The sequence below is a fragment of the Mustela nigripes genome, chromosome 14, assembly GCF_022355385.1.
Source record: "Mustela nigripes isolate SB6536 chromosome 14, MUSNIG.SB6536, whole genome shotgun sequence".
NCBI classification, from domain to species: Eukaryota; Metazoa; Chordata; class Mammalia; order Carnivora; family Mustelidae; genus Mustela; species Mustela nigripes.
This window is the reverse complement of record NC_081570.1, coordinates 92,439,132-92,458,048: the sequence shown is the minus strand read 5'-3', so window position 1 is coordinate 92,458,048 and position 18,917 is coordinate 92,439,132. Positions and strand designations below refer to the sequence as shown.

At 38.3% G+C, this 18,917-nt stretch overlaps 1 protein-coding gene across 1 annotated transcript in view; it reads left to right on the top strand.

Moving 5' to 3' along the window:
- LOC132002106 (mitochondrial adenyl nucleotide antiporter SLC25A24-like) overlaps window positions 1-18,917 on the top strand; it is a 127,859-nt gene that overhangs the window by 85,262 nt on the left and 23,680 nt on the right. The window contains exons 2-3 of the mRNA XM_059377107.1: window positions 3,286-3,412; window positions 18,414-18,501. Of these exons, the coding sequence (XP_059233090.1) occupies window positions 3,286-3,412; window positions 18,414-18,501 (215 nt within the window). The remainder of the gene's footprint in view (window positions 1-3,285; window positions 3,413-18,413; window positions 18,502-18,917) is intronic.

Genomic DNA, 18,917 nt, shown 5'->3' with positions numbered 1-18,917 from the left:
GAATAATCCCTACTCACTCATAGAGGTTTTTTTTTTTTCCTTTTCTATAAAGAAACCTTTTTAGGGGTGTGTGTGTGGCTCAGTTGGTTAAGCATGTCCCTTCACCTCAGGTCATGATCCCAGAATCCTGGGAATGAGCCCTGTGTTGGGCTTCCTGCTCAGTGGGGAGCTTACCTCTCCTCTGCCTGACACTCTCCCTTGTTGTGTACTCCCTCTCTCTCTGTCAAATAATTTTTTTTTTTTTAAAAAGAAGGCTTTTAAAAGAATTCTAATTGATTACCCAATGTCACATTTCAAATTACCCAAGTGACTGTAGCTATAGAAGGACTTCATCTTCATTCTTTAACTTTTTGTTTCTGGTTTCTTTTTTTACTTTTTAAAGATTTTACTTGAGAGAGAGAGGAGGGGCAGAGGGAAAGGGAAAGAATCTCAATCAGACTCTCTGCTGAGTGGAAAGCCCCATGTGGGTCTTGATCTCAAGACCCTAAGATCATAACCTGAGCTGAAATCAAGAGTTGGATGCTTAACCAAACTGATCCACCCAGGTGCCCCTGTTTTGTTTTTCTAAAGTTTTTATTTAAGTTCCAGTTAGTTAACATGCAGTGTAATATTAGTTTCAGCTATATAATATAATGAATCAACAATTCCATACATTATCTGCTGCTGTTATCATAACAAGTACACAAGAAAATCCTATCGCCCCACTCCCCACCGACCCCCCCCCCCCCACCTATCAGTTTGTTCTCTAGAGTTAAGAGTCTGTTTCTTGGCTTACTTCTTTCTCTTCTTTCTTTTTCTCTTCTTTCTCTCTTTCTTTTTTCCCTTGCTCATTTGCTCATATGATTCCACATATGAATGAAATCATATGGTGTCTTCCTCTGACTTATTTTCACTTAGCATAATACTTTCTAGCTCCATCCATGTTTTTGCAAATAATAAGATTGCATTCTTTTTGATGGCTGAATAATATTCCATTGTATGTATATGCCACATCTTTGTCCTTTCATCTATTGACAGACACTTGGACAGCTTCCATAATTTGCACATTTTAAGTAATGCTGCAATAAATATAGGGATGCATGTATCCCTTTGAATTAGTATTTTGGTGTTCTTTGGGTAAATGTCCAGTGGTGTGATTCCTGGATTGTAAGGCAGTGCTCATTTTAACTTTTTGAGGAACTTCCATACTGTTTCCCAAAGTGGCTGCACCAGTTTGCATTCCCACCAACAGTGCAAAAGTTTCCTCTTTTTCCACATCCTCACCAACATCTGTTGTTTCCTGAGTTGTTAATTTTGGCCATTCTGACAGGTGTGTGGTGATATCTCATTGTGGTTTTGCTTTGTATTTCCCTGATCCCTAGTCATGCTGAGCATTTTTTCATGAGTCTGGTAGTCATTTGCTTGTCTTCTTTGGAGAAATGTCTGTTCATATCTCCTGCCCCTTTCTTAACTGGATTCTGTATTTTGTGTGTGTTGCTTTTGATGAGTTCTTTATAGATTCTAGACATTAACCCTTTATATGATGCCATTTGCAGATATCTTCTCCCATTCTGTCAGTTGCCTTTTAGTTTTGTTGATTGTTTCCTTTACTCTACAGAAGCCTTTTATTTTGATGAAGTCCTAATAGTTCATTTTTGCTTTTGTTTCCTTTGCCTCTAGAGACATGTCTAGTAATAAGTTGCTTTGGTTGAGGTCAAAGAGTTTGCTGCATATTTTCTCCTCTAGGACTTTGATAGTTTCCTGTCTTATATTTATGTCTTTCATCCATTTTGCTTACTTTGTGTATGGTGTAAGAAAGTGGTCCAGTTTCATTCTTCTGCATGTTTCTATCCAATTTAACATTTTAACAATATTTGTTCTTCCAACCCATGAGCATTGAATGTTTTTCCATTTCTTTGTGTCTTTTTCAGTTTCTTTCATAAGTGTTCTATAGTTTTCTGAGTAGAGATACTTGGCCTCTTTGGTTAGATTTATTTCTAGGTATCTTGTGGTTTTTCATGCAGTCATAAATGGGATTGACTCCTTGATTTCTCCTTCTACTACTTCATTATTAGTGTATAGCTATGCAACAGATTTCTGTACATTGATTTTATATCCTGTCACTTTGCCGAATTCACCAGTTCTAGCAATTTTTTGGTGGAGTCTTACAGATTTTCTACATAGAATATCATGTCGTCTGCATAAAGTAAAAGTTTAACTTCTTCCTTGCTGCTTTGGATGTCTTTAATTTCTTTTTGTTGTCTGATTGCTAAGTCTAGGACTTCTAGTACTATGTTGAACAATAGTGGTGACTGTGGACATCTGTGTATATTCCTGACCTTAGAGGAAAAGCTCTCAGTTTTTGCCTATTAAGAATGGTAATAGATATGGACCTTCATATATGGCCTTTATGATGTTGAGGCTTGAGGTATGCTCCTTCTATCCATACTCTCTTGAGGGTTTCTTTCAAGAAAGAATGATGTATTTTGTCAAATGCTTTTTCTGCATGTATCGAGAGGATCATATGGTTCTTACCTTTTATTAATGTAGAGTATCACATTGATTGATTTGCAGATATTGAACCACTCCTACAGCCCAGGAATAATTTCCTTTTGATCATGGTAAATAATCCTTTTAATGTACTATTGAATTTGATTAGCTAATGTCTTATTGAGAATTTCTGCATCCATGTTCATCAGGGATATTGGTCTGTAATTCTCCTTTTTAGTGAGGTCCTTGGTTTTGGAATCAAGGTAATGCTGGCCTCGTAGAATGAGTTTGGAAGTTTTTATTCTATTTCTATTTTTTTGTTACAGCCTCAGAAGAATAAAGAACCTTCTTTAGGTGTTTGGTAGAATTCCCCTGGGAGCCATCTGGCTCTGGACTCTTGTTTGTTGAGAGATTTTTGATTACTGATTCAACTTCTTTGCTGGTTATGGGTCCATTCAAATATTCTATTTCTTTCTGTTTCATTTTTAGTAGTTTATATGTTTCTAGGAATTTGTCCATTTCTTCCAGATTGCCCAATTTGTTAGTATAAAAATATTCTCTTATATTATTTGTATTTCTGTAGTATTGGTTGTGATCTCACATCTCTTATTCATGATTTTATTTATTTGGGTCCTTTCTCTTTACTTTTTGATAAGTCTGCACAAGTTAAGAAAATCACAAGTGTTATTAGAAGCCTTTCACCTGTGACTAAAAAGCTAAGACAATAATTAATATGAGTGAAATGTGCCAATGTTAGCATGCTACAGTGGGTTTACTTGCAATATGTTTCTGCAATCAATTGCTTCTTTCTTGTAGGACATTTTTAAAGCTGGAAATACCAATGAGGATTCAGGATTGGACTTTGGAGAATTTTTGCGGTACCTTAAAGACCACGAGAAAAAAATGAGGCTGGCATTTAATAGTCTGGATGACAATAATGATGGTATGTGTTTGTATCTTATTCACAATTAACTTGACATGAATAATAATTGTCATTACTAAAGACATTGTTTTAGCAGGCTTTAACTTTCTCTTACCATCAGAGATTCAGTTATTTCTATTGCATGTCTAGCAGTAATTTTTTCTTTCTGAGAATAATATATAAATATCATTAACTAGTGTTATAAGTTTTTTTTAAAGCTTTTATTTATTTCCTTGACAGACAGAGATCACAAGTAGGCAGAGGGGCAGGCAGAGAGAGAGGGTGGGGAGCAGGCTCCCCACTGAGCAGAGAGCCCAATTCAGGGCTTGATCCCAGGACTCCAGGATCAAGGCAGAGGCTTTAACCCACTGAGCCACCCAGGTGCCCCACTAGTGTTATAATTTTTGTGTGGTTACTGTATTTTTAAATATTTAACTTATTTATTTGAGAGAGAGAGAGCATAAGTGGGGGGAAGGGACAGAGGGAGCGGGAGAAGCCGAATCCCCACTGAGCAGGGAGCCCCATGTGGGGCTCAACCCCAGGACCCTGGAATCATGACCTGAGTTGAAGGCAGATGTTTAACTGACTGAGTCACCAAGATGACCCTGGTTACTATTTTCTCAACAAACGAATTTGTCCTCTGAATTTAAAGCTTCTGGGCTGAAGTAGTAGACCTCTCCACTCTTTTGCAATGTATGAGCTAAATGTATCATGGTAATTTTAAAAAATGTCATTGTTTGCTTGCTGATTTTGAAAATATTTTGGTTGCAGGGAAGTTAGATAACACAAAGATGGTGAGAGAAAGTAAAAGTTACTTGTAACCCTACTGTCTGGAGATAAGGTTTAACATTTTAATATATGTTTATAGTTTCTTCTAGACTTTTTGTTTCTTGCTTGGTTTCTCTTTCTCTCTCTTTTTTTAAGTATACCTTTTTTTTAAGATTTTATTTATTTGTCAGGGACAGAAGATAGAGCACAAGCAGGGGAAGCAGCAGGCAGAGGGAAAGGGAGAAGCAGGCTCCCCACCGAGCAAGGAGTCACTTGTGGGGCTCTATCCCAGAACCCTGGGATCATGACCTCAGCCAAAGGCAGACGCTCAACCGACTGAGTCACCTAGGCATCTCTCTTTCTCTCTTTAAAAAAAATTGTAGTCACACTACATATAGTTTGATGTCCTACTTTTTCCTTTTAATGTTATAATGTAAGCATTATCATTTCTTTTTTTTTAAGGATTTTATTTATTTATTTGTCAGAGAGACACACCAAGAGAGGGAACACAAGCAGGGGGGGTGGGAGAGGGAGAAGCCAGCTTCCCTCTGAGCAAGGAGCCCGATGTGGGGCTTGATCCCAGGACCCTGGGATCATGATCTGAGCCAAAGGCTGATGCTTAATGACTAAGCCACCCTGGGGCCCCTGCATTTACATTTCATTTAATATTCTTCACAAACATAGTTTTTAATGACTCTGTAATATTCCATTTATGAGTAGACTTATCCAGTCATTCCTGTATTGTAAGACATTTGGGATGTTTCCAAACTTGCACTTTAATACATACTGTTGTGATCAATATCTATGCTGATTTACAGAGGAAATGTGTATTTTATCACAAACCCTTAAATCACAAAGACTCTAGGTAAAAGTAAAATATCATTTCCTTATCCATATGTAGCTAATGGGTAATTAGAGCCTAATTACACCCAATCTAAAAACATATGTATTAGTTTTTAAGTTTTCAGAAATCAGGTTTTTGTTAATTGAAAAATTCTAAGTCTAGCAGAAAAGCTATTTAAAGGATTATGTTAATGGATTCTTAGGTGAAACAAGATGTATCCTGAATGTCACAGGCTTTAGTGACCTCCAATACCCAAATTTCAGTGCTTCAAGCTTCCATTCACTTTTTTTTTTATAATTTTTTATTTTTTATAAACATATATTTTTATCCCCAGGGGTACAGGTCTGTGAATCACCAGGTTTTTAGGCCTTTCTGGGTCCTGCTATTGAAATACTACCCTGAAGTTTTAGAGGTACTACAATTGGAACTGGTAATCAGTTGCTGCTGTTCTTGTCCCAGTAGTTCTGCTCTTGTGCTATTCTGGAATTTCACCTGTTATTGGTGGTACCACCATAATCATCATTTGTAAGCTGAAAATCCACTGTGTCAGATAATCCGTGAAATCAGATTGTCATCAGTAAAAACATAATGTTACTATTGTCTCCGGTAAAGCTGAAAATCAGTGCTTGTAGCTCTTGGTAATAAAGAGAACTCTTTTTCTGAGGCAAGGTGGAAATCTAAAAGTAATACAGTGATTAGCAATATAGATCTTTTCATTTCTGTCTTGACTGGTCAAACTGGAATATCACAGCTCAGTCCCCAAAGTCTTGAAGAGGTGCCATTCTGGCAGAGCTGCTGTCCAAATTCCCATGGGCTTCATTTGTTTTGAGTCACGACAGTTGGTATGAAGCTCCACTGTTGGCACCTAGACTACAGATCTTAGACTCTAAGATCTGAGGTGTGAGGTCTGATTGAGCTGCCTGCTTTCTGTGTCATCATTGTTGCTGTTTCAGTGACCACATTTGCATAGAGTTCAGTCAATTTGGCCAGCATGCTTTTTGTGGGTGCAAAAGGGAGCACATCCTCTGGTATGGGTTGAACTGTGTGCACCCTAAAAAAGATATGTTGAGCCTCCCATACCTCAGACTTATTTTAAAATAGCTTATACCTTATTTTAAAATAGATCTTTATAGAAGTAATTAAGTTAAAATGATGCCATTAGCGTAATGCCCAATATCTAATATGACTAATGATATAAAGGGGAAATCTGGACACAGAAGCAGATATGCACAGAGGAAGATGATGCGAAATGACCCTTTGGTGTGATGGGGTTAGGAATGGGGTGATACATCAACAAGCCAAGAAACACCTGTGGCTACCAGAAGCTTGGAGAGAAGCACAGAACAAACCTTTCCCTGGCATCTTCAGAGGGAACATGGCCCTGCTGACACTTTAGTTTCAGACTTCTGGCCTCCAGAACTTTCTGGAGAAATTGAGACATAAATTCCTGTTTTTCTAAGTACTCAGATTGTGATACTTCATTATGGCAGCCATAGGAAACTCCTCCCTGCTGTTATGCTTAATCAAGTGTCTGATAATACCAGAATATTTGGGGCCTCACAAGTTTTATCAATTCATATGAACATTTAGTCACTTTCTTCCAGAGAATCCAAGTGCTTCCAGATTGGCTGGGCTACTGTAGTTTCTGGTATCAGCTGTGTGTCATTGACCCTGGAGCCAACATTGCCTTTTGAATGCTATTACTGGATCTGACTCACTGCATCTGGCTCACTTCCCCAGCTTTTCCTTCCTGACATCATTATTCCTGTTGGGACTCTCCCAGCCCATCACACATTATATTTGTTAAAAATTAATAGTATGCAGGATTCAATCTTTACCACCTGCTTTCTGTCCCCCAGGAGGGTTTCCAGGCCTTATGCCAATCAGTGGAGGCAAGAGGATGCATACAGGCTGGTGTATAATCAAAATCACTGGCAGGAGGTGCTCAAGGCCCCCATGTGGTCTGATCTGTTTAACTTCTCTCACCAAGTAGTATCTGAGCTCCTGCTCCTATTTAGCCAAAGTGTCCATGGCTTGTGGCTATAATGATGTGAATGAAGAAATTATTGAATTCTTTTTTAGTTGGGGTTTCTTGGAGATTGAAGAAATGGTACGAAAGGAACTGACATTTATTGTACTTTATTTTCTATATCTTATTTTTGTCTCATACAAGTCATTATAGCAGCTGCATTTTACAGATGAGAACACTGAGTTTAAGAAAGGTTAACTATTTTGCATTCCATTGGCTCTCCCAGTGAGCCACATCTCCCAGGATATATGCATTTGTGTAGGCTTGTGAACCACACAGGCCTGGGCTTGGCCGTTTTTACTTCAGTCATTGGGGCATTAGCAAGGCTTAATAAGTACTTGTATATTGGAGCTTGTCCTCTTTGAATACTCTTTCTTAACATTCTGAGCCACCAGAAAAGAGATGGAGCTACCCAGTGGGAGAGATCACCCATTTAGTTCTCAGTTATTCTACATCTCCATCTGAAGTAATAGACTTGTGTGAAGACATCTTGGATTTCCAACGGTAGTTGAACAAACCTTCAAATGAATGAACTCACACGAGTGGCAAGACAGGCAGAAGAACCAACGAGTTGAATCAAGCTCAGATTGCATACCCATAATCAAATATATCCTTTTTAAACCACTAAATTTTGGGATAGTTTGTTACTTAGCATTCAATTGCTGGTATAGGGATGGAATACTTTGCATTTCTCCCCGGAACTGCAATGCTGGAATGGTTGTGGTCCTCCTCTCCATCCATTGAACAACTGTTACTCTGTTGAATTCATTTCAAGTCTATATTCTCAGTGAAAGCCTGCTGCATATACTTAAAGGCAATTTTGAATCTCGTTTTCAGTTCATAGACCTTGATAATGTTCTGGATCTCATTCCCTATTTTTTTTTTCCTACATCTTAGCTTGGATTTTTGGCTCCTATCAGGTAAAAATTACCTGATATACTTGAGTTCAATGAAGCAAACAGTTTGCACTGGGAACTGTGTTAACAAAGATCTTCAGAAGTAACAATTTTTGGTGAATTAGGAATAAACAAACATACACAAGACAGACTGTGATAGTTGCTGTAGAAGTGATACAGGGAGAGCTTAACTGTGCCCAGGGACCATTTAAATTTGTACTGGATCAATACATAAACAGAACTGAAAAGAAAGGATTTTTTGTGGGGTGCCTGGATGGCTCAGTGAGTTGAGAACCTGACTCTTGGTTTTAGCTCAGGTCACGATTTAGGGTCATGGGATCAAGCCCCGTGTTGGGCTCTGTGCTCAGCAGGGAGTCTGCTTGAGTTTCTCTCTCTCTGTCCTTCCCCCAGTTTGCATGACCAAATAAATAAATGAATAAATCTTTTTAAAAAGTGGGGAGGGGTTGCCTTGAGCAGAGAGCTCATAGTCTAAACAAACACAGAATTAGGAAATTGTCAGTCAAGGTCAGAACTGGTTTATATAGCATTTCAGGTTAGCCCTAACTTGGTATTTTGGGGGGAAGATTTCATTGACATACAACATACATAGCAATGTGCATAAATTCTAAGTAAAAACTCCACAAATTTTCCTGAGACAGACATACAACATGGAAACAACATCCAAATTAAGAAGCAGAATATTATTAGCATCTCAGGAGTGTCCCTTTCATGTCCCATCCAAATCACCACCACACTCCAATGTAGCTACTATCCTGCTTTCTAGTACTGTATGTAAGTTCTCAATCTTTAACAAGTAAGTGTACCTTGCTCATACTGTGCTTTTTTTTTGTTTCTTTGATGGTCTCTTGTTTATGCTTTATAATACTTTATTTGCGACTTTTGTTTTTAATTCTTATTTATCCTTGCATTTCTTTTTATTAATAAATAATATATACTTATATTATAATATAAGTATAATATTATAATAATCTATAACATATACTTTAGCACAGTGCAATGTATTTTTAAAATAAGTAGTTCATTGATACAAGCTAGCAAGCTCTTTGGGGGTTGTTCTTTTATTAATTTCTGGCTTCTCTTACATTTAACATAGTGATTTTAATAGTATACCTTAAAAAAATCTTTTTAAGTTATTGAATTAATGAGTATAGTGTTTGAGGCTAGTAATGGCATATAAAGCAGAGGATTCAGTTTCCCGAAGAAAAGTTTGATTTTTAGGCTAAGGAATAGACAAATTCCGCCTTGTGGAGCTTGGAATACTAGGGGCCTTGGAGGGATCATAAAGAATCTGAAATTCTGCATATGAATACCAGGCTTTGTCTGTAGGGTAAATAAATATGTCTCATACATATGTATGCTATTTATAAATGTATGCATATGCAGCTATGGCTCATAAAATATGAAATAAAGATGTGACTGAGTTATATTGGTTTTTTAATGTTATAGATTTTACAGCTAGGTGACATTAAGTTGATTTTTTTAACACAAAAATGTCCTCATTTTTTTATTTTTATTTTTCTGTAATTTCTTTTTTAAAATTAATTCATTTTTTTCAGTTTTCAAGATTCATTGTCCTCGTATTTTAAAAGATTGAATAGTTTCAACTCTTGGTTTTACACAAGGAAGGGATCAAAAAATTTTTTGGATTTGGCAAGTGCCATGTGAGTGAAGTGTCTTAGAGTTTGAGGAGCATATGGAATACTTAATTTCTCCTTCACAACATCCAGCAATTTGAGATTGAGATGCATAGTAGGCTTGTATTAAATATATCAGTTGACTCAAGTTATTTAACATAGGATATGGTTGTGTTAAAAAGAGTTTGTGTTGTATTATATTTTTGGTATGCTATTTCTTTAAAAACTTAACTTAAAACATTGAGTGGCCTTATTATCATGAATCAGATCTTCAGAGTTAGATTTTTAATTTTTTCCAAGTACATACAATAATCTAGATTTGTTGTAGATCTACAGTCCCTTATTGGAAATCCTTAGGGTAAAGTGTGTTTAAAATTTTAGAATTTGAGTTTTAGAAAAGCAGCACAGTGCATGTACAATATATTATATAATACTCCAAGAGGAATTTGGACCATCACCATGCAATTATATACGTGAATATTTCTTCAGTGAAACAAATGAATAATCACACAAAATCAGATAAATAATTGACTACCAAATGAATTTTGGTACCAAATTTACAAAAAGTCTTTTAGCTTTCAGAACTTTTACCCTTTGTATTGTGAATATGGGATTATAGTTCTAAAAAACATGGGCTTTTCTCCTAAAATTTGTATGGAACCAGAAAAGACCCCAAAGTGCTAATGAAATGTTGAAAAAGAAAAACAAAACTGGGGGCATCTTGTTGTCTGATTTCAAGATTTACTACAAAGCTGTGATCACCAAGACAGCATGGTATTGGCACAAAATCAGACACACCAATGGAACAGATTAGGGAGCCCAGATATGGACCCTCAACTCTGTGGTCAAATAATCTTCAACAAAGCAGGAAAAAATATCCAATGGAAAAATGACAGTCTCTTTAAGAAGTGGTGCTGGGAGAATTGGACAGCTATATACAGAAGAATGGAACTCAACCATTCTCTTACAGTAAACACAAAGATAAACTCGAAATGGATAAAAGACCTCAAGGTGAGGCAAGAATCTATCAAAATCTGGAGGGGGGACAAGATGGCAGGGGAGTAGGAGGAGGCGCCTTTTCAGCCTGTACCCCAAAATGAGCTGATTACCTACCAAAGAACTCCATTCGCCCATGAAATCAGCCTGAGATCAGAATTATACACGTCTGGATCTCTACAGGGGCTGAAGACGCCAGTGGGCAGGTAAAGCAGAGTGGGAAGTCGGACTGATATCTTAAGATAAACAAAAGGGGGAGGGAGCTACCAGAGGCGACTGGTTGGAAAGTAATACCCCAATAGGAGCGAGAGTGCCCTGCATCTGGGGACCAGCATTAACTTGGAGACTGGTTGAAAGCACTCCAAAAGAGTAAAGGATCGCGGGGGGAAATTGTGGGAATCGGGGTGGCTAGGGACAGGGACAGGGGCTTAAGTCCCCAGTCCCAGGACAGCCTCCCTGTCCCTCCCTGCCTCCCTGAGGCAGAGAGAGTGTGGCGGAGAAACCAGGTCTTGGTCCCTAAGCCGCCAGCGTGCCTGCCGAGAATGCTGCCTGCCGAGAATGCGTGGGTTCTAGCTCCTGTGAGGGGATGGGAGCCAAGCCCATCAGCAGAATGCGCAAGCCCAGCTACAAAGCCCGAGATACACGCGCACTTCCCCTGAGAGAGTTACAAAGGCCCAGCCAGCGCTCTTTGACCCGCGCCATTGTTTCAAAGCCTAAGCCATGTGCCCCAAACTTCAAAGTAATCCCCTTTCCCCAATCAATACTACTCCTATAGGTAAACCAATTTTTAATCTCCTTTGTCTTAGGAAAGTTGAGTCCTTTAACAAAGATATCAAGATACTTCCAGGAAGAATCAAAACAACCTTCCTCGCACACACTGAGAATTTATAAGAACTCTCCCATCTTCTTCTTCCACCAGTGTTTCTGTGTTTTTGTGTTTGTCCTGATAGCATATAAATCTTACAATTGGGGTTCTTTTTGACGAGGTTCTTCCTTTATTTGCATATATATATTTTTTTCTCTTGTCATATGCTTGTATCACTCTTTTTGTCTCTTTTTGTTTGTCTACTTTATAAATCTTACCTTGGGGCCCATCTGGGCTGAACCTTCTCTTTAATCTTCCCTTTATTTCCTGTCTTTCTCTCTCTCTCTCTCTTTTTTCTTTTCTTTTGTCTCTCGTTTGGGTGGGGAATCCTGATTGCTCAGAAGTGTTCCAGGGTGCACCTTGACTGCACCACAGTTGATACATCCAGCAACATCTGTTCAGTCATCTCCCACCAAAATGACTAGGCAGAAGAATGCCCAACAGAAGAAAAATACAGAGGATGGACCTTCTGCAACAGAGCTAACGGCTATCAACATAGACAATATGACAGAAAGAGAATTCAGGCTAACAATTATCCAGGCAATAGCTAGGTTGGAGAAAGCCATGGATGACCAAATGGAATTGATTAGGGCCAAACTGAAAGCGACCAGACAGGATGTTCACAATGTTAGGGCAGAGCTTAAAGCTACCAGGGGGGAGGTTCACAATGCTCTCAATGAGTTCCAATCTAATCTAAACTCTCTCAAAGCTAGGGTAACTGAGACAGAAGATAGAATTAGTGATCTGGAAGACAAACAGATAGAGAGAAAGGTTCAGGAGGAAGCCTGGAACAGCTTAGAAACCATTAAAACAGAATCAGGGAAATAAATGATGCCATGAAGCGTTCCAACGTCAGAATTATTGGAATCCCTGAAGGGGAGGAGAAAGAAAGAAGTCTAAAAGATATAGTGGAACAAGTCCTTCATGAAAATTTTCCCAATCTCGTGAATGGAACCAGCATTCATGTACTAGAGGCTGAACGGTCTCCACCCAAGATTATACATTCCAAAAAAACATCACAACACCTGATAGTCAAACTGAGGAATTATAATTGTAGGTATAATCTCTTGAAAGCTGCCAGGGCAAAGAGGCTCCTTACTTACAGAGGGAAGCCCATCAGAATAACGTGAGACCTGTCCACAGAGACCTGGCAAGCCAGAAAAGGCTGGCAAGATATATTCAGGGACTAAATGAGAAGAATATTCAGCCAAGGATACTTTATCCAGCAAGACTGACATTCAAAATGGATGGAGAGATAAAGAGTTTCCAAGACCGGCAAGGCTTAAAAGACTATGCAACCACCAAGCCGACACTGCAGGAAATATTAAGGGGAGGGGGTTCTATAAAAGAGGAAAAATCCTAAGAATAGCATTGAACAGAAATATAGAGACAGTCTACAGAAAGAAAGACTTCAAAGGTAACTTGATGTCAATAAAAACGTATCTATCAATAATCACTCTCAATGTGAATGGCCTAAATGCGCCCATAAAATGGCACAGGGTTGCAGATTGAATAAAACGACAGGACCCATCCATATATTGTCTACAAGAGACCCATTTTGAACCTAAAGATACACCCAGACTGAAAGTGAAGGGATGGAGAAGCATCTTTCATGCCAATGGGCCTCAAAAGAAGGCTGGGGTAGTGATTCTCATATCATATAAATTAGACTTTAAACTAAAGACTGTAGTCAGAGATACAGAAGGACACTACATAATCCTTAAAGGGACTATCCACCAAGATGATCTAACAATTGTAAATATCTATGCTCCCAATATGGGAGCAGCCAATTACTTAAGAAAACTGTTAATCAAGATAAAGAGTCATATTGATATGAATACACTAATCGTAGGAGATCTTAACACACCTCCCTTAGAAATAGATCATCGAAGCAGAAAATCAATAAAGAAACGAGAGCACTGAATGACACATTGGACCAGATGGACCTCATAGATATATACAGAACATTCCACCCTAAAACAACAGAATACTCATTCTTCTCAAGTGCACACGGAACCTTCTCCAGAATAGACCACATACTGGGTCACAAATCAGGACTCAACTGATACCAAAAGACTAAGATTATTCTCTGCATATTCTCAGATCACAATGCTTTAAAACTGGAGTTCAATCACAAGGAAAAGTTCCGAAGGAACTCAAACACCTGGAAGCTAAAGACCACCTTGCTTAAGAATGCTTGGATCAACTAGGAGATCAAAGAAGAACTGAAACAATTCATGGAAACCAATGAGAATGAAGACACTTCTGTCCAAAACCTATGAGATACAGCAAAGGCGGTCCTAAAGGGGAAATGCATAGCCATCCAAGCCTCCCTCAAAAAAATTGAAAAATCCAGAACACAGCAGCTGTCTCTACACCTTAAAGAACTGGAGAATCAACAACAAATCAAACCAACTCCACACATAAGAAGGGAAATCATCAAGATTAGAGCTGAGATCAATGAGGTAGAAACCAGAGATATAGTAGAATGTATCAATGAAACTAGAAGCTGGCTTTTTGAAAGAATCAAAAAGATCGATAAACCATTGGCCACACTAATCCAAAAGAAAAGAGAGAGAGCCCAAATTCATAAAATTATGAATGAAAAGGGAGAGATCACAACTAACACCAAGGAAGTAGAAACATTCATCAGAAGTTATTATCAACAGTTATATGCTATTAAGCTTAGCAACCTAGATGAAATGGATGCATTCCTGGAAAACTATAAACTATCAAAATTGAACCAGGAAGAAATCGACAACCTGAATAGACTGATATCTGATAACGAGATTGAAGCAGTGATCAAAAACCTCCCAAAAAACAAGAGCCCAGGACCTGATGGATTCCCTGGGGAATTCTACCAAACCTTCAAAGAAGAAATAACACCTATTCTCCTGAAGCTGTTTCAAAAAATTGAAGCAGGGACGCCTGGGTGGCTCATTGGTTGGGCAGCTGCCTTCGGCTCAGGTCATGATCCCAGCTCAGCACCCTGGGATCAAGTCCCGCATCGGGCTCCTTGCTCAGCAGGGAGCCTGCTTCTCCCTCTGCCTCTGCCTGCCTCTCTGTCTGCCTGTGCTCACTCACTCTCTCTCCCTCTATCTCTGACAAGTAAATAAATAAAATCTTTAAAAAAAAAAATTGAAGCAGAAGGAAAACTTCCACACTCTTTCTATGAAGCCAGCATTACTCTGATCACCAAACCAGGCAAAGACCCTGCCAAAAAGAATTTCCGACCAATATCACTGATGAATATGGATGCTAAGATTCTCAACAAGATCCTAGTAAATAGGATTCAACAGCACATTAAAAAGATTATCCACCATGATCAGGTGGGATTCATCCCTGGGCTACAAGGATGGTTCAACATTTGCAAATCAATAAATGTGATAGAACAAATTAATAAGAGAAGAGAGAACCACATGGTCCTCTCAATTGATGCAGAAAAAGCATTTGACAAAATCCAGCATCCGTTCCTGATTAAAACGCTTCAAAGTATAGGGATAGAGGGAACATTCCTGAAATGTTAGATTCATCAAATCTATCAATGAAAGACCCACAGCAAATATCATCCTCAATGGGAAAAAGCTTGCAGCCTTCCTGTTGAGATCAGGAACACGACAAGGATGCCCACTTTCACCACTCTTGTTCAACATAGTATTAGAAGTCCTAGCAACAGCAATCAGACAACAAAGAGAAATAAATGGTATCCAAATTGGCAATGAAGAAGTCAAACTCTCTCTCTTCGCAGATGACATGATTCTTTATATGGAAAACCCTAAAGACTCCACCCCAAAACTACTAGAACTCATACATCAATTCAGCAACGTGGCAGGATACAAAGTCAATGGGCAGAAATCAGTGGCTTTCTTATACACTAACAATGAAAATACAGAAAGGGAAATTAGACAATCGATTCCATTTACTATAGCACCAAGAACCATAAGATACCTGGGAATAAACCTAACAAAAGAGGTAAAGTATCTGTACTTGAGGAACTACAGAACACTCATGAAAGAAATTGAAGAAGACACAAAAAGATGGAAGACCATTCCATGCTCTTGGATTGGAAGAATAAACATTGTTAAAATGTCTATACTGCCTAGAGCAATCTATACTTTTGATGCCATTCCGATCAAAATTCCACCGGTATTCTTCAAAGAGCTGGAGCAAATAATCCTAAAATTTGTATGGAATCAGAAGAGACCCCAAATCGTTAAGGAAATGTTGAAAAACAAAAATAAAACTGGGAGCATCACGCTAACTGATTTCAAGCTTTATTACAAAGCTGTGGTCACCAAGACAGCATGGTACTGGCATAAAAACAGACACATAGACCAGTGGAACAGAGTAGAGAGCCCAGATATGGACCCTCAACTCTATGGTCAATTAATCTTCGACAAAACAGGAAAAAATATACAGTGGAAAAAAGACAGTCTCTTCAACAAATGGTGCTGGGAAAACTGGACAGCTATAAGTAGAAGAATGAAACTCGACCATTCTCTTACACCGTACACAAAGATAAACTCAAAATAGATAAAAGACCTCAACGTGAGACAGGAATCCATCAGAATCCTAGAGGAGAACATAGACAGTAATCTCTTCGATATCAGCCATAGCAACTTCTTTCAAGATATGTCTCCAAAGACAAAGAAACAAAAGCAAAAATAAACTTTTGGGACTTCATCAAAATCAAAAGCTTCTGCACAGCAAAGGAAACAGTCAAAAAAACAAAGAGGCAACCCACTGAATGGGAGAATATATTTGCAAATGACATTACAGACAAAAGGTTGATACCCAGGATCTATAATGAACTCCTCAAATTCAACACACACGAAACAGGCAAACATCAAAATGGGCAGAAGATATGGAAAGACACTTCTCCAATGAAGACATACAAATGGCAATCAGACACATGAAAAAATGTTCATCATCACGAGCCCTCAGGGAGATTCAAATTAAAACCACATTGAGATATCACCTTACACCAGTTAGAATGGCCAAAATTAACAAGACAGGAAACAACATGTGTTGGAGAGGATGTGGAAAAAGGGGAACCCTCTTATACTGTTGGTGGGAATGCAAGTTGGTGCAGCCTCTTTGGAGAGCAGTGTGGAGATTCCTCAAGAAATTAAAAATAGAACTTCCCTATGACCCTGCAATTGCACTATTGGGTATTCACCCCAAAGATACAGATGGAGTGAAAAGAAGGGCCATCTGTACCCCAATGTTTATAGCAGCAATGGCCACAGTCGCCAAACTATGGAAAGAACCAAGATGCCTGTCAATGGACGAATGGATAAGGAAGATGTGGTCCATATACACTATGGAGTATTATGCCTCCATCAGAAAGGACGAATACCCAACTTTTGTAGCAATATGGATGGGACTGGAAGCGATCATGCTGAGTGAAATAAGTCAAGCAGAGAGAGTCAATTATCATATGGTCTCACTTATTTGTGGAGCATAACAAATAGCATGGAGGACAGGGGGTGTTAGAGAGGAGAATGGAGTTGGGAGAAATTGGAAGGGGAGGTGAACCATGAGAGACTATGGACTCCAAAAAACAATCTGAGGGGTTTGAAGTGGTGGGGGGGGGGGAGGATGGGGTATCAGGTGGTGGGTACTATGGTGGGCACGGATTGCATGGAGCACTGGGTGTGGTGAAAAAATAATGAATACTGTTTTTCTGAAAATAAATAAATTAATTTATTTTTTAAAAAGTCTATCAGCACTGGAAAAAAAAAAAAAAGAAAGAATCTATCAAAATCTTGGATGAAAACCTAGGTAGTAACCTCTTCAACATCTGCCACGGCAACTTCTTTCAAAATATGTCTTCAAAGGCAAAGGAAACAAAAGCAAAAATGAACTTTTGGGACTTCATCAAGATCAAAAGCTTCTGTACAGCAAAGAAAACAGTCAACAAAACAAAGAGGCAACCCACGGAATGGGAGAAGATATTTGCAAATGACAGTACAGACAAAAGGTTGATATCCAGGATCTATCAAGAACTCTTCAAACTCAACATATACAAAACAGACAATCATATAAAAAAATGGGCAGAAGATATGAACAGACACTTCTCCAATGAAGACTTACAAATGGCTATCAGACACATGAAAAGATGTTCATCATCACTAGTCATCAGGGAGATTCAAATTAAAACCGCACTGAGATATCACCTTACACCAGTTAGAATGGCCAAAATTAGCAAGACAAGAAACAACATGTGTTGGAGAGGATGTGGAGAAAGGGGAACCCTCTTATACTGTTGGTGGGAATGCAAGTTGGTGCAGCCAATTTGGAAAACAGTGTGGAGATTCCTTAAGAAATTAAAAATAGAGCTTCCCTATGACCCTGCAATTGCACTATTGGGTATTCACCCCAAAGATACAGATGTAGTGAAATGAAGGGCCATCTCTACCCCAATGTTCATAGCTGCAATGGCCACAATCACCAAACTGTGGAAAGAACCAAGATGCCCTTCAATGGATGAATGGATAAAGAAGATATGGTCCATATATACAATGGAATATTACACTTCCTTTTGTATCAACATGAATGGGACTGGAAGAGATTATGCTGCGTGAAATAAGTCAGATGGAGAGAGTCAATTATATGGTTTCATTTCTTTATGGAGCATAAGGAATGACATGGAGGAGATGGGGAGATGGGGAAGAGAAGCGAGTTGGGGAAAATTGGAGGGGGAGATAAACAATGAGAGAACTGTGGACTCTGAGAAACAACCAGAGTTTTGCAGGGGTGGGATTGAGAGGTTGGGTGAGCCTCACTGGGTATGGTGCATAAACAAAGAATTTTGGAACACTGAAAAGAAATAAAAAATAAAATAAAAAATTTTAAAAAATGATGAATAAACAAAACATGGGCTTTTTAAAGACTATTGCATTGTAAGTATATTTTGCCTTGTTATCTTTTCAGATAATTTAATTAGATTTTTTTCACTTTTTAAAGGAATAATAGAGACTTCAGAAATAATTGCTGCTTTGAAATCACTGGGTGTAAATATTTCTGAAGCTCAGGCAGAAAAAATTCTACAAAGGTCAGCCCTTATCCATATTTTTGATAGTTTTTATTTTTATTTAATATTCCATGTCAGAAACTAATTGCTATAGGTGTAGCTCCTTCCTCCCTGCCTGCCTCCCTTCTTTCCAGCTTGCCCTCCTTTCTTTTTAGGTTTGATAATATTAGCTTTTATAGACAGTGTTATAAGAAAGATCCCTAAGAAATTGGTTGAATTGTGAGAATGCTATTGACTAAATCATGAACTGTTCACACGTTAAAAAATCCCTAGAATAAAATTCTGCCTGCTTTAGTTTAAAGAATAGATGTAATTCTTTTAAACCACTGACTTAAAAATTTTAAATTTTTTTATTTTTTGACATATAAAAAGCTGTACATAACTAATATATGCAACTTGATGAGTTTGGAGTTAAGTGTTCACTTAGGAAACCATTA